At 29.5% G+C, this 16,394-nt stretch overlaps 1 protein-coding gene across 2 annotated transcripts; it reads left to right on the top strand.

Annotated features, from left to right (window-relative positions):
• Positions 1–6,100: 6,100 nt before the first annotated feature.
• Positions 6,101–12,164, top strand: LOC148270501 (uncharacterized). 2 transcript variants are annotated; one of them, XM_088206912.1, is made up of 3 exons: positions 6,101–8,233; positions 8,300–8,414; positions 11,687–12,164. In XM_088206912.1, the coding sequence occupies exons 1-3, from the start codon at positions 7,976–7,978 to the stop codon at positions 11,698–11,700; spliced, it is 387 nt and encodes a 128-aa protein (XP_088063038.1). In that variant the 5' UTR covers positions 6,101–7,975; the 3' UTR covers positions 11,701–12,164. The 2 variants fall into 2 exon arrangements, with proteins under 2 accessions (XP_088063038.1, XP_088063042.1); XM_088206916.1 differs by having other exon boundaries at positions 6,103–8,233; positions 9,602–12,164.
• Positions 12,165–16,394: the final 4,230 nt, after the last annotated feature.

Genomic DNA, 16,394 nt, shown 5'->3' with positions numbered 1-16,394 from the left:
AACAAACAACTAACTCGAGCGAAATTACAAGAACAAGTCGACGCTCAAATTCTAATATAATTACAAACAAACTCAAATACAATCACAAACTCAAGTAAACCAAAACAAAAATTACGTTTAGCTCTTCAACTTTTCCAGCAAACAAAAATCTCAAACAAATTAACGACAAAGTATCAGTAAAAAATTACAACTACCCTTACAAACTGACAAGAAAAAAGAGTAAAACCCAAGTATCAGACTTGAAAACGAATATCTCATTTTAATATTTACGTGAGGTTAAATGATTATAAATTGAAATAATTTAGCATTATTTCATCTGTGAATTTCTTTATGTGTACATTAACATAGCAATACTTGAGGCTGTTTTTAATGTTATGCAGCAGACAACAAAATTGTCCTATTTTAATATATGTTATTCTTGATTTTAGTCGTTCTTTTTTAATTTGAAGTTTTGATATCCGACCATGCCAAGCTGTGCACATATGTTATATTTAATTGCTATTGGTTTTCTTCTTATTTTAATTACAACGTAAAAGGGTCTTGATCATTTATAAATTGATATGCTTACTTTTGTGTAGTTGTTGTAGATTTCAAACGGCAAAAATCAGGTAAATAAACACGTATTTAATATTATATTTTTTCTATAACTAGTTAAAATTTTCTTTTTTCGCTATTATGAAAATCTTTAGGCAAAATGTTGAACAGATACCAATCATATATTATCTCTGTTTTGTTCTCTTTTGTGGGTAACACTGCTTGAAACATGTTGGGTTATAAGATATACGTGGAATAAGAGGTTTATTTTCCTATGCTTATGACATAAATTTTATTTTCTATTTAAGATTATTTACTTAGCAATATTATTTTTGTTTACTTTAATATAGGACTACCGAAGGTTATTATCAATCGTAGTTAGCACTTTTAAGGTAAATAAGCATATATTTTTATCTTTTTGGGTAGATAAAATTTTTATATTTTGTTAATGTGTAACTCTTTAGGAAAAACGTTTAAGATGGTCCAGATGTGTCACTTGTGTTTTGTTTTTTTTTGTTGGTAGCACTCTTTTAGACGTGAATTATGAGGTATCTGTAGAATAAGAGGTTTGTCTTCCTTCTTTTATCATATTTTTCTATTTTTTTGCTTTTTTAGCCTAATTGTTTTTTAAATTTTTTTGATGGAGTTGGAGAGATTTACAACGCTATCTATTTCAGCATCATCTATCACATTTAGTTTTAAAAAGTTAGTTGATGGAGCTTAACATGGAGATCTACTGCATGATCATTTTAGTCGAAAAGTAGATCTGTGGTTCGATTTGATGGCAGATATTGGTGATGGCGGGAACTTGTTTTCTTCGGTTGGAGGAGTGGTCAGTAGTTTCTTTTGATTCTTCAATGTTTTTAACAAGGTTGCATTTACTGAATTGGTACGAAGAGCTACTGTGTTTTATGTGCTATTTCTTTCTTCTTGTCTTTCACATTATATTTTTTGGGTTTTGATATGTTTGTCTTTTTTCTCGCTCGTTGGCAAGAGGACGGAGGTCCTGACCATTCTTCAAAATTGCGCTGTAAGTAATGAAAAATTACGCTGTAAGTGATGAAAATTAAATTTTTATTTTAATGATTTTGCATGTTGATTGGTTGTAGCAAACATGAGAATACTGGCTCTCTTATTTACACTGGCAAGTTCTCAGTATAGTCTGCTGCATGTTTTACGGTCTGTGAGCGATAAAAGAGGGAGAGTGTGTACGAAGAAGAGAACCAGAGTGGCAGAGGAAGAGAGAGCGTATGAAATTTTACCTCATTATTTTATTATCTGTGTTGCATACTTCTCATTTATTCTTTCAATTGTTGCAACATTTGCATCTTCAGTATGATGAAATGTTCCCTTCACTATTTAGTGATCATCCTGATATATTTCCTCCACACTTGTCCACAAACGGGAAGCTGAGAACTTGCTCAATTCTGGTTGGTGGCTTTCTAAAACACTCAGTATCTCTTCTCTCTCTCTCTCTCTCTCTCTCTCTCTCTCTCTTTAATCATTCTTAAACTTAATCTTCAATCCTAAAATGCGATTGAATGATTTCTTTAGTTACTTGAAAGTTACTTGTTTACCATTTGCAAAATAATATGCACTCGTTATAACTTTTAATTTAGCTCATAGATAGTGATAGATCAATATTATTTTTAAGAAATACAACGTAATTGGTGTTTTTAGGGTAACTTGAATAAGCTAATAATTTTCTCAAGATAATTTACTTTTCTTTATATGGTCTGCTGGTTTTCCCTTTGGATCATGGCTAGTAGACAGAATGACTTGTGGTTGTTGGCAAATATATGATATCATCCTTAGAGATATATTTAAAATTAGATAGTTAGAATTGCTATTTTTAAATAACATTAAGAATTGAATGTTGATTAACTTTTATGTATTAAAGCTTATAGGTATCGAGTATTTAGTGATGAGCTAGTGATGCATTCAAAACTAGATAGTTAGGATTGCTTTTTTCATATAAGACTAGGAGTTGATGTTGATTGACTTTTATGTATAGAGTACTAGTGATAGGCAAGAAAGTTTTTGTTTTATTTTAGCTCTAATACATTGGTCGGTTAGTATTGCTCTAAGATATTCGATGTAATTAGTGTTTTAAGATGACTTGAATCATTTTATAGGTTTTTGGAGGTAGATGACTTTCTTTTGTATGGTTTAATGTTTTGCTCATAGCGTGTTGTTAGAAAGATGGTGGTTGTTGGTTATTATGTGGTATCATCCATAGTGAATGTTTGAAGGATGTCCATTGGAATATTATTTTTCAGTTATGAAAAGTGAACTTAGGGATTAGTGCTTAAGAAAAAGAAATGTTTGGTAAAGTTACAACATTAGCTATATGTCAAAAATACTGTTGGAAGAGTTGCAAGTGATAACTATTAGAGAACTCTGATTTAAATTTATAGTATATTTATTTGATATTTGAATCCAATGAATGTTTGTCTTATGAATTGAGATGATCTAGGATTTTGACTACTAATTGCTTAGAAATGAGTAAACAAAAGTGAATGATAAAATAACAATAAATCCTAAATATCAGCTTATAGAATGAACATATCATTTTTACATTCGTATGAATTGAAATGATTATAAATCGACAAAATTAGTATTATTAGCTTAGTGAATTTCTTTTATATGTACATTAACGTAGTAGTACTCAAAAGACGATTTTAAATATTATACTGAGAATAATAAAATTGTCATCTTTTGATGTTTGTTCTTTATTTTAGTCGTTTTTTTAATTTTGAAGTTTCAATATCCGTTTTTTCATGCCAAACTATGCATATGTTACTTTTAATTATTTGGTTCTCTTCTTATTTAAATTATAATGTAGAAAAATCTTACTTATTTATAAAAAGATATGTTTATTGTTCTCTTTTAATGCTTGTTACTCATGGTTCTAGTTGATTTTTTTTTATATTTCAATTTTGGTACGCGTAGTTCCCATGAAAAATTATCTATATGTTCTATTTATTTGTTAATGATTTTTTACTTCTTTGAATTATAATATTGACGAATCTTTGTTATTTACAAATTGATTTACTCACTTTTATTTGCTTATTGTTGATTTCAAACTCCAAAGTTGAGGTAAATAATCATGTACCCAATATTTTGTTTTTGCTCAGCTAGTTAAAACAATTAGCTCTTGTTATTATGTGACTCTTTAGAAAAAAAATTTAAAATAGTCCGGTTGTTTGTTTTGCATTTTTTTTTCTTTCATTGATATCATTGTTTTGTTACTTGAGTGGTCTGGACTCTTCTGCATTTTTATCTTTTTTTTGGTCCTATTTTTAATTGGCATGCAGTGGTTGGTGTCCATATTTATCATATATGAAATATATTACTTTTCTCTAAACGTGTGGTTGAGATAGTGTTGCTTTAATGCATATAGAGAACTAAAAAAGTATATATGTTTTGACATCACTAATAGAACATGAAGAAGAGTTTGTAACATCGGAGTTAGGCAGCAGTTTAATATACCTCGCAATAAATATACTCATTTGCTGCATTAAGTGTGTGTATTGGACCCTAATAGTTTATGTAATGTTGCCTCCGAAAGTATTGCACAATGCTGCATTTGCAATGAAAAAATAAATTTTTTTGGCACCCGAACTAAATCTACTGCAAGATTATATCCATGAATTTTTCAACTACCTAATTTAATAAAAAAATACAAAATGTAGATGGAGAGCCAAACTTTCTTACTTCATTAAAAAACTATTACGGTGTAAGTGACAAAGAAATTTTAAATTAAAGATTTATCACGTGTTAACTTTACTTATATTTAGATTGGAGGATTATTTTATTTTAAGAGTTTAATTTTTAAAAATCTATAAAGTACTAGTGATAGGCAAGAAAGTCTTTGTTTTATTTTAGCTCTAATACATTGGTCAGTTAGTATTGCTCTAAGATATTCGATGTAATTAGTGTTTTAAGATGACTTGAATCATTTTGTAGGTTTTTGGAGGTAGATGACTTTCTTTTGTATGGTTTAATGTTTTGCTCATAGCGTGTTGTTAGAAAGATGGTGGTTGTTGGTTATTATGTGGTATCATCCATAGTGAATGTTTGAAGGATGTCCATTGGAATATTATTTTTCAGTTATGAAAAGTGAACTTAGGGATTAGTGCTTAAGAAAAAGAAATGTTTGGTAAATTTACAACATTAGCTATATGTCAAAAATACTGTTGGAAGAGTTGCAAGTGATAACTATTAGAGAACTCTGATTTAAATTTATAGTATATTTATTTGATATTTGAATCCAATGAATGTTTGTCTTTTGAATTGAGATGATCTAGGATTTTGACTACTAATTGCTTAGAAATGAGTAAACAGAAGTGAATGATAAAATGACAATAAATCCTAAATATCAGCTTATAGAATGAACATATCATTTTTACATTCGTATGAATTGAAATGATTATAAATCGACAAAATTAGTATTATTAGCTTAGTGAATTTCTTTTATATGTACATTAACGTAGTAGTACTCAAAAGACGATTTTAAATATTATACTGAGAATAATAAAATTGTCATCTTTTGATGTTTGTTCTTTATTTTAGTCGTTTTTTTTTAATTTTGAAGTTTCAATATCCGTTTTTTCATGCCAAACTATGCATATGTTACTTTTAATTATTTGGTTCTCTTCTTATTTAAATTATAATGTAGAAAAATCTTACTTATTTATAAAAAGATATGTTTATTGTTCTCTTTTAATGCTTGTTACTCATGGTTCTAGTTGATTTTTTTTTATATTTCAATTTTGGTACGCGTAGTTCCCATGAAAAATTATCTATATGTTCTATTTATTTGTTAATGATTTTTTACTTCTTTGAATTATAATATTAACGAATCTTTGTTATTTACAAATTGATTTACTCACTTTTATTTGCTTATTGTTGATTTCAAACTCCAAAGATGAGGTAAATAATCATGTACCCAATATTTTATTTTTGCTTAGCTAGTTAAAACAATTAGCTCTTGTTATTATGTGACTCTTTAGACAAAAAATTTAAAATAGTCCGGTTGTTTGTTTTGCATTTTTTTTTATTTCATTGATATCATTGTTTTGTTACTTGAGTGGTCTGGACTCCTCTGCATTTTTATCTTTTTTTTTGTCCTATTTTTAATTAGCATGCAGTGGTTGGTGTCCATATTTATCATATATGAAATATATTACTTTTCTCCAAATGTGTGGTTGAGATATTGTTGCTTTAATGCATATAGAGAACTAAAAAAGTATATATGTTTTGATTGTATTAAATAATTGATTAAATTAATTATTTAAAAAATTGTAAAAAAATATCATAGTTAATTATTTATATTCTAACATAAATTATTAAAATTTATTACAAAATTATATTTATCCGCTTTAAATTTATTTATTTTTATTTTCTTTCAGTAATAATTAATAAAAAAAAATCATCTACAAGGGAGTCTTTTTCATTTTTCTGTCAAATTTTTTTAATTTTTTCTATTTCCCAGTAAAATTCACTCACATTTTTTTAGAATTAATTACTAAGTGTTTATCACACATTCTTATTTATGCTATTTTACTTTAATTTTTTTTTTTTAATTTATTATCTCTTTCTTAATAACTACAGTTTTCTATTATAAAGATATTTTAATTTTTTATAAAATATAACCAAAATTTAAAACAACACCCTAAGCCTGGGCTCCGTGTAGTTTAACTTTTTTAACGCAGTAGTTGCTTTTTTCTTTTTCTTTTCTTTAAAAAGTTTTTTAAAAAACAAATTGACCGTTGTGTTATGCTTGTCGGCGTCCTTTTAACGCAGTCTGAATTTCTTTATCTCCCCTTTAAAAGCAAACTGACCGTGCGATTAGATTAAAACCCCACAAAAGTTTTCCAATTCTCCTCTTCAGACCACCTTCTTCCTTTCTTTCGTCTTTCTTTTACTTTCAAAAAGTTTTCAACGTTCTTTGTTTTCAGATCTGGCCTTGCCCAGAGAGAAGGAGAGAGATACAAGCACAAAAGAGAGAGAGAAAAAGGGGAAAAAGACAGAAACGAGGTCTGAAACCCCTCCATTCTCTTCAATGTGGAGAGGGAAAGAAAAGAATATCAGAAAGAGGTAAGGAAGAAGATGGTAGAAAACAAATTAGAATGGTAATCTTTCTAGCATTCTATTTCTTTTTCAGTTTCTTGAGAGCAAAGAATCAAATAGAGAAAGAAAAGAAGAACAAAGAAAGAAGGAAAAAAAAAGAAGATCGAAAAGAAGATAGATAGGTTTCTCTTAAAGACCCAACACTGCCTAGTCATTCTGTTAAATTTCAATCTCTCTTGTTCTCACAAGCCTTGCCCAGAGAGAAGTTGAGAAGTACGAGCATAGCAGAGAGAGAATAAGGGGAAAAAGACAGAAACGAGCAGACATGGATCTGGAACTCTCCATTCTCTTCAATGTGGAGAGGGAAAGAAAAGAATATCAGAAAGAGGTGAGGAAGAAGATGATAGAAAACAAATTAGAATGGTCATCGTTTTACCATTCTATTTATTTTTCAGTTTCTTGAGAGCAAAGAATCAAATAGAGAAAGAAAAGAAGAGCAAAGAAAGAAGGAAAAAAGAAGATCGAAAAGAAGATATATGGGTTTCTCTTAAAGACCCAACACTACTTAGTCATTATGTTAAATTTCAATCTCTCTTGTTCACAAGCCTTGCCCAGAGAGAAGGTGAGAAGTACGAGCATAGCAGAGAGAGAAAAAGGGGAAAAAGACAGAAACGAGCAGACATGGATCTGCAATAGTTGCTTTTTTCTTTCTTTTTCTTTTCTTTAAAAAGTTTTTTAAAAAACAAATTGACCGTTGTGTTATGCTTGTCGGCGTGCGCAGTCTGAATTTCTTTATTTTCCCTTTAAAAGCAAACTGACCGTGCGATTAGATTAAAACCCCACAAAAGTTTTCCAATTCTCCTCTTCAGACCACCTTCTGCCTCTCTTTTACTTGCAAAAAGTTTTCGACGTTCTTTGTTTCCAGATCTCGCCTTGCCCAGAGAGAAGGAGAGAGATACAAGCACAAAAGAGAGAGAGAAAAAGGGGAAAAAGACAGAAACGACCAGACATGGATCTGAAACCCCTCCATTCTCTTCAATGTGGAGAGGGAAAGAAAAGAATATCAGAAAGAGGTAAGGAAGAAGATGATAGAAAACAAATTAGAATGGTCATCTTTCTAGCATTCTATTTCTTTTTCAGTTTCTTGAGAGCAAAGAATCAAATAGAGAAAGTAAAGAAGAACAAAGAAAGAAGGAAAAAAGAAGATCGAAAGGAAGATAGATAGGTTTCTCTTAAAGACCCAACACTGCCTAGTCATTCTGTTAAATTTCAATCTATCTTGTTCACAAGCCTTGCCCAGAGAGAAGGTGAGAAATACAAACATAATAGAGAGAGAAAAAGGGGAAAAAGACAGAAACGAGCAGACATGGATCTGAAACTCTCCGTTCTCTTCAAGGGAGATCGAAAAGAAGATCGATGGGTTTCTCTTCAAGACCCAACACTACTTAGTCATTCTGTTAAATTTCGATCTCTCTTGTTCACAAGCCTTGCCCAGAGAGAAGGTGAGAAGTCCGAGCATAGCAGAGAGAGAAAAAGGGGAAAAAGACAGGAACGAGCAGACATGGATCTGAAACTCTCCATTCTCTTCAATGTGGAGAGGGAAAGAAAAGAATATCTGAAAGAGGTAAGGAAGAAGATGATAGAAAACAAATTGAACTGTCCTCTTTCTAACATTCTATTTCTTTTTCAGTTTACTGGGAGTAAAGAGCCAAATAGAGAAGGAAAAGAAGAGCAAAGAAAGAGGGAAGAAGAAGATCGAAAGAAGAGATATGTCTTTCTCTTCAAAGACCCAACGGTAGCCGGAGGTATTTTTACTTATCTCTTAATATTGGTAGGTGATCATTCATGGAGTTTATTTTTATTTGGTTCTCCTTTCATGAAGTTGGCATAAGTGATTTAGTCTCTCTTAATCTGGGTTTTACATAAATCTTTTTTTTTTAAATTTCTTTTTACAGTTTGTCTTCTTATTTATTTATTCTTCTTATTTAATGTTTTTAGTTTTCATAAATTTGTTTTGTTATGTGTAGCATCTGTTCTTAACTAACTAACTAATTGTTTCTTAGCATAAGTTATTTTCAACTATATCTGTAATGAGGAATAATGAATTGGTTCTCTGTCTCTCTCTGTGTTCTCTTCTCTCTTTTATTCTCTCTTTGTCTGTTTCTCACTCTCTCTGCACTTCTCTCTTTGTTTGCTACATTCCAAACCCTAAAAGCCCTCTTCCTAAATTTCACACATAACATATTTCTAAATTAATTCGAGTTCTTTCTTGTTATAAACATTGCAGCAGGTTTCTTAACTGGGGAGATGTTGTTTTTCTTATTCCTTTTTACCATGATTTATAGACTTGAAATTTACTCAAAAGATAGCAGCAGTTTCTTGTTTTTTCATTTAAATATTCCAATTTAGCTTTAATAATTTTACAGACAAACAAACTATCTTCTGGAATTTGATTTAGTAGGTTCTGTTTTTTATGGAGTTTGCGAAGTTGATATTTTGGTCTCTGTTTCTAAGTACATTTGACACGTTCCTTTGAGACCCAGGTAGGTTGGGAATAGAATATTAATGCTGTGGATATTCCATAGTTATATGCTAATGTATGAATCAAATATGAACATATTACCCTTTTCCGATTGAGGGAACTTTCGAAAAGAAGAATTGCTTGATTGATTACCCTCCCAAAGTATTCAGAGTATTCGGGTTTTCTTGAAAACTAACAGCGTAAAAATGTTACAACAAAAATAAATATACTAAAAATAAAAGCAAGAATAACGATTGGATTTGGAGCTCTATTGCATAGATGGTAATCTATAGTCTTTTTTAATTTTCTAACTTATCATTTCTTTCACAATCTAAAACTTCTTAAAAAACTATAAAAAACTATTTTATCTTGTGAACTTTCCTTTAAATATTTTCATAATTAGAAATATTTTCTAAAGTGTCGCATATTTCTCATTTATGCTTTCAATTGTTGCAATATTTGCTTTTTCAGTATGATGAGATGTTCCCTTCACTATTCAGTGATCATCCTAATATATTTCCTCCACACCTGTCGACATGGGCTAGTGAACTTTGGCACTGAAATAGCATGAAAGGTATGTCCGCAGACGGGAAGCTGAGAACTTGCTCAATTCCAGTTGGTGGCTTTCTTTTGAATCTAATTCTAAAAGATAATACATAGTTTGAATACAATAACAGTTAAAAGTAATTTGTAATTGAAAGAAAAGTTTGGTAAATAAAAGTATCAAGTAAAGATAGTTTATAAGATGACATCACTAGTAGAACATGAAGAAGAGTTTGGAGCATCGGAGTTAGGCAGCAGGTTAATACACCTCGAAATAAATATACTTATTTGCTGCATTAAGTGTGTGTATTGGATCCTAATAGTTTATGTAATGTGGCTTGTGAACGTATTGCAAAAATGCTGCACTTGCACTGAAAAAACAATTTTTTTTGGCACCCGAACTAAATCTACTGCAAGATTATATCCATGAATTTTTCAACTACATAATTTAATAAAAAAAATGCGAAATGTAGATGGAGAGCTAAGTTTCCTTGCTTCATCAAAAAATTAATAGTTTTTAAAATACATAAAATTCTGCGACTGAAAAATTCTAATTTAAAGATTTATCACATGTTAGCTTTACTTTAGATTTAGATTGGAGGATTATTTTATTTTAAGAGTTTAATTTTTACAAACTTATAATTTAGAGTTATCGTTCATTTTCTTATTTTGAAGATTTTAGAAACCTAATAGCTTTTAAACCAAAACAAAAATTTCATTTAGCTCTTCAACTTTTTTAGCAAACAAGCATCTCAAACACAATAACGACAAACTACAACAAATAAATTACAACTATCCTTACAAACTGACAAGGAAAAAGAGTGAACTTCAAGTATCAACCCAAAAATTGAATATTTCGTTTTTAACATTTTCATGAGTTGAAATGATTATAAATTAAAACAATCTAGTATTTTTCGTCAATGAATTTCTTTATGTGTACATTAATATAGCAATACTTGAGGTTGTTTTTAATGTCATGCAGAGGACAACAAAATTGTCCTCTTTTAATGGTCGTTTTCAATGTCCATGTCAAGTTGTGCATATATTATATTTAATTGCTATTGATTCTCTTCTGATTTGAATTACAACATAAAAGAGTCTTGATCATTTATAAATTGATATGCTTACTTTTGTGTAGTTGTTGTAGATTTCAAATGGTAAAAATCAGGTAAATAAATATATATTTAATAGTATGTTTTTTCTTTAACTAGTTAAAATTTTATTTCTTTGTTATTATGAAGATCTTGAGGTAAAAAGTTGAAAGGAATCTAATCATATATTATCTTTGTTTTGTTCTCTTTTCTGGGTAACATTGCTGGAGAAATGTCGGGCTATGATATATTTGTGAAATAAAAGGTTTATTTTTTAATGCTTATGACATGAATTTTATTTTTTATTACATATATTTTTTAGTATTTAGAATTATTTACTTAACTATATTCTTTTTGGTTACTTTAATATAGGACTACCGAAGGTTATTATCAATCTTAGGAACACTTTTAACGTAAATAATCATGTGTTTTTATCTTTTTGGGTAGCTAATATTTTTATATTTTGTTAGTGCGTAACTCTTTGTCAAAACGTTTAAGATGGTCCAGGCGTGTCACTTGTGTTTTGTTTTCTTTTGTTCGTAACGCTCTTTTAGATATAGATTATGAGGAACCAGCAGAATAAGAGGTTTGTCTTTCTTCTTTTATCCTGTTTTTCAGTTTTGTTTTGTTTTTTTCATCCTAATTTTTTCTTTAATATTTTTTAATGGAGTTGGAGAGAGTTACAATGTTATTTATTTCTGCATCATTTATCACATTAAGTTTTAAAAAGTTTTTAAATGGAGCTTCATAAGGAGATCTTCTCCATGATCATTTTAGTTAAAAAGATTTGTAGTTCGATTTGATGGCAGATAATGGTACTGGCGGGAACTCGTCTTCTTGGGTTGCAGGAGTACTTGGTCAGCAGTTTCTTTTGTTTCTTCAATGTTTCTAATAAGGTTGCATTTACTTAATTGGTAATTAGGATTTTGGAGCTAGACCATACAGTGGTTTGGTACTATGAGCTGCTGTGTTTTATGAGGTATCTCTTTCTTCTTGTTTTTTCCATTATATTTCTTAGATTTTGGTATGTTTGTCTTGTTTCTCGCGTCGCTGGCAAGATGACGGAGGTCATGACCATTCTTTAAAATTGTGCTGTAAGTTGTGAAAATTCAAATTTCATTTTAATAATTTTGCATATTTACTGATTGTAGCAAACCTGCGAATACTGACTCTCTTACTTACGCTGGCAAGCTCTCAGTATAGCCTACGGCGGGCTTTACGGTATGTGAGCAACAAAAGAGGGAGAGTGTGTATGAAGAAGAGAACCAGAACGGCAGAGGAAGAGAGTTCGTATGAAAGTTTACCTCATGATTCTATTATCTGATTAGTCAATTATTTTTATTTTTTTACTAACTAATCAAATAATAATTTTTAAATTATGCTACCATAACTTAGTTGAAGGATGGATTTGAACATTAAAAACCTACATGACGCTAGATCGATATGAACAATGCAAAACAAACAAATTGTAATTAGAAACTGAAATTGGAATAAAAATACAAACAAATTCAAATACATTAACAAATTCAAGTATACTGAAAGAAAAATTCAATTGATTTTTTTGCAATTCCATAAAAATGAAACAAACAACTAAGTCGAGTGAAACTGTACAATAAACGAAAACAAGTAGCCGCTGAAATTCTAATACAATTACAAATAAATTCAAATACAATCACAAACTCAAGTAAACCAAAATAAAAATTACATTTAGCTCTTCAATTTTTCCAACAAACAAACATCTCAAACACAATAACGAGAAACTACAAGAAACAAATTACATTTACCCTTACAAATAAACTCAAATACAATTACAAAGTCAAGTAAACCAAAATAAAAATTACATTTGGCTCTTCAACTTTTCCTGTAAACAAGCATCTCAAACACAATAACGACAAATTACTGCAAACAAATTACAAACTGACAAAGAAAAAGAATAAAACCCAAGTATCAACCCTAAAAACAAATTCTCGTTTTAATATTTGCATGAGTTGAAATGATTATAAAATAAAAAAATTTAGCATTATTTTGTCAGTGAATTTCTTTGTGTACATTAACATAGTAATACCTGAGATTGTTTTTAATGTTATGCAGAAGACAACAAAATTGTCCTCTTTCAATGTCTGTTGTTCTTGATTTTAGTCATTTTTTTTAATTTGAAGTTTTGATATCCGTGCATGCCTGTTTTTAAAAGAGTCTTGATCATTTATAAATTGATATGCTCACTTTTGTGTAATTGTTGTAGGTTTCAAACGGCAAAAATCAGGTAAATAAACACGTATTCAATATTATGTTTTTTCTATAACTAGTTAAAATTTTCTTTCTTTGTTACTCTGAAGATCTTTAAGCAAAAAGTTAAATAGAGTTCAATCATATATATATATTTTTTGTTCTTTTTTGTGGGTAACACTGCTGAAAACATGTTGGGTTATAAGATATTCGTGAAACAAAAGGTTTATTTTACTTTGCTTACGATACAAATTTTATTTTCTATTATATATATATATATATATTATATTTAGAATTATTTACTTAACAATATTCTCTATGTTTACTTTAATGTAGGACTAGCGAATGTTATTATCAATCTTAAGGAGCACTTTTAAGGTAAATAAGCATGTGTTTTTATCTTTTTAGGTAGTTAAAATTTTTATATTTTGTTAGTATGTAACTCTTTAGGTAAAAAGTTTAAGATGGTCCAGACGTGTCACTTGTGTTTTATTCTTTTTTGTTGGTAGCACTCTTTTAGACGTGGATTATGAGGTATCCGTGGAATAAGAGGTTTGTCTTCCTTCTTTTATCATATTTTTAAGTTTAGTTTTAATTTTTTAAAGCCTAATTTATTTTTTAAATTTTTTTGATGAAGTTGGAGAGAGTTACAACGCTATCTATTTCAGCATCATCTATCACATTCTGTTTTTAAAAAGTTTTATTTGGAGCTACAAGGAGATCTACTCTACGATCACTTTAGTGGAAAAGAAGATATGTGGTTCAATTTGATGGCAGATACTGGTGATGGCGGGAACTCGTCTTCTTCGGTTGCAGGAGTACTTGGTCAGCGGTTATTTTTTATTTTTTTAATATTTCTAATAAGGTTGCATTTACTGAATTGGTAATCAGGATATTGGAGCTGGTCTGTTACACAGTTGTTTGGTACTATGAGCTGTTGTGTTTTATGAGGTATCTCTTTCTTCTTATCTTTCACATTATAGTTTCTGAGTTTTGGTATTTTTGTCTTGTTTCTCGCGTCGCTGACAAAAGGAAGGAGGTTCTGATAATTCTTGAAAATTGTGCTGTAAGTGATGAAAATTCAATTTTTGTTTTAATGATTTTGCATAATTACTTGTTGTAGCAAACCTGCGAATAGTGGTTGTCTTACTTACGATGGCAGGTTCTCGGTATAGCCTGCGGCGTGCTTTACGGTCTGTGAGCGACAAAAGAGGGAGAGTGTGTACGTAGAAGAGAACCAGAGCGACAGAGGAAGCGAGTTCGTATGAAATTTTACCTCATGATTTTATTATCTGATTAGTCAATTATTTTTAATTTTTTACTATCTAATCAAACAATAATTTTTAAATTATGCTACTATAACTTAGTTAAATGATGGATTTGAACACTAAAAAGCTACATGCGATAGATCGATATGAACAATGCAAAGCAAACAAATTATAATTAGAAACTGAAATTGGAACAAAAATACAAAAAAACTCGAATACAGTCAGTAATCTAAGTACACTGAAAGAAAAATCCAATTGATTTTCTTGTAATTCCTAATAAATAAAACAAACAACTAACTTGAGTGAAATTACAACAAACTAAAACGACATATTTTAACAAGAAGTAGACGTTGAAATTCTAATACAATTACAAACAAACTCAAATAGAATCACAAATTTAAGTAAACCAAAACAAAAATTACATTTAACTCTTCAACTTTTCCAGATAACAAAAATCTCAAACACAATAACGAGAAACTATAACAAATAAATTACATCTACCCTTACAAACAAACTCAAATACAATTACAAAGTCAAGTAAACCAAAACAAAAAGTACATTTGACTCTTCAACTTTCCCTGCAAACAAACATCTCAAACACAATAACGATAAATTACCGCAAACAAATTACAACTTCCCTTACAAACTGACAAGGAAAAATGGTAAAACCCAAGTATTAGCCCTGAAAACGAATATCTCGTTTTAATATTTGCGTGAGTAGAAATGATTATAAATTGAAACAATTTAGCATTATTTTGTCAGTGAATTTCTTTATGTGTACATTAACATAGTAATACTTGAGGCTGTTTTTAATGTTATGCAGAAGACAACAAAATTGTCCTCTTTTAATGTCTTTTCTTTTTTATTTTAGTTGTTTTTTTTTAATTTAAAGTTTTGATATCCGTCTATGCCTGCATTTGTTACATTTAGTTGCCATTGGTTTTCTTCTGATTTTAAAAGAGTCTTGATCATTTATAAATTGATATACTCACATTTGTGTAATTGTTGTAGATTTCAAACGCTCAAAATCAGGTAAATAAACACGTATTCAATATTATATTTTTTCTATAACTAGTTAAGATTTTCTTTCTTTGTTACTATAAAGATCTTTAGGCAAAAAGTTAAAGAGAGTCCAATCATATATTATCTTTTTTTTGTTATCTTTTGTGAGTAACACTACTAGAAACATGTTGGTTTATAAGATATTCGTAGAACAAAAGGTTTATTTTGCTTTACTTACGATATAAATTTTATTTTCTAATATATATATATAATTTTTTTCTATTTAGAATTATTTACTCAGTAATATTCTTTATGTTTACTTTAATGTAGGACTAGTGAACGTTATTATCAATCTTAGGGAGCACTTTTAAGGTAAATAAGCATGGGTTTTTATCTTTTTGGGTAGTTAAAATTTTTATATTTTGTTAGTATGTAACTCTTTAGATAAAAAGTTTAAGATAGTATAGGTGTGTCACTTGTATTTTATTTTTTTTTGTTGGTAGCACTCTTTTAAACGTGGATTATGAGGTATCCGTGGAATAAGAGGTTTGTCTTTCTTCTTTTATCATATTTTTCAATTTAGTTTTGCTTTTTTTAAGCCTAATTTATTTTTTAAATTTTTTTGATGGAGTTAGAGAGAGTTACAACGCTATCTATTTCTGTATCATCTATCACATTAAGTTTTAAAAAGGTTTCATTTGGAGCTACAAGGAGATCTACTCTATGATCACTTTAGTGGAAAAGAATATATGTGGTTCGATTTGATGGCGGGAACTCATCTTCTTCGGTTGCAGGAGTGCTTGGTCGGCGGTATTTTTTTGTTTCTTTAATGTTTATAATAAGGTTACATTTACTGAATTGGTAATCAGGATATTGGAGCTGGTCTATTATACAGTCATTTGGTACTATGAGCTGCTGTGTTTTATGAGGTATCTCTTTCTTCTTGTCTTTCACATTCTATTTACTGGGTTTTTGTATGTTTATCTTATTTCTCGCATCGTTGGAAGGAGGTCCTGACCATTCTTCAAAATTGTGTTGTAAGTGATGAAAATTCAATTTTTATTTTAATGATTTTTCATAATTACTTGTTGTAGCAAACCTGCGAATAGTGGCTGTCTTACTTACGTTGGCAGG

Source organism: Carica papaya, chromosome 1, assembly GCF_054855325.1.
Source record: "Carica papaya isolate Zhongbai chromosome 1, ASM5485532v1, whole genome shotgun sequence".
NCBI lineage: Eukaryota > Viridiplantae > Streptophyta > Magnoliopsida > Brassicales > Caricaceae > Carica > Carica papaya.
The sequence above is the reverse complement of the archived record's forward strand: the minus strand, read 5'-3'. Positions and strand labels throughout refer to the sequence as shown.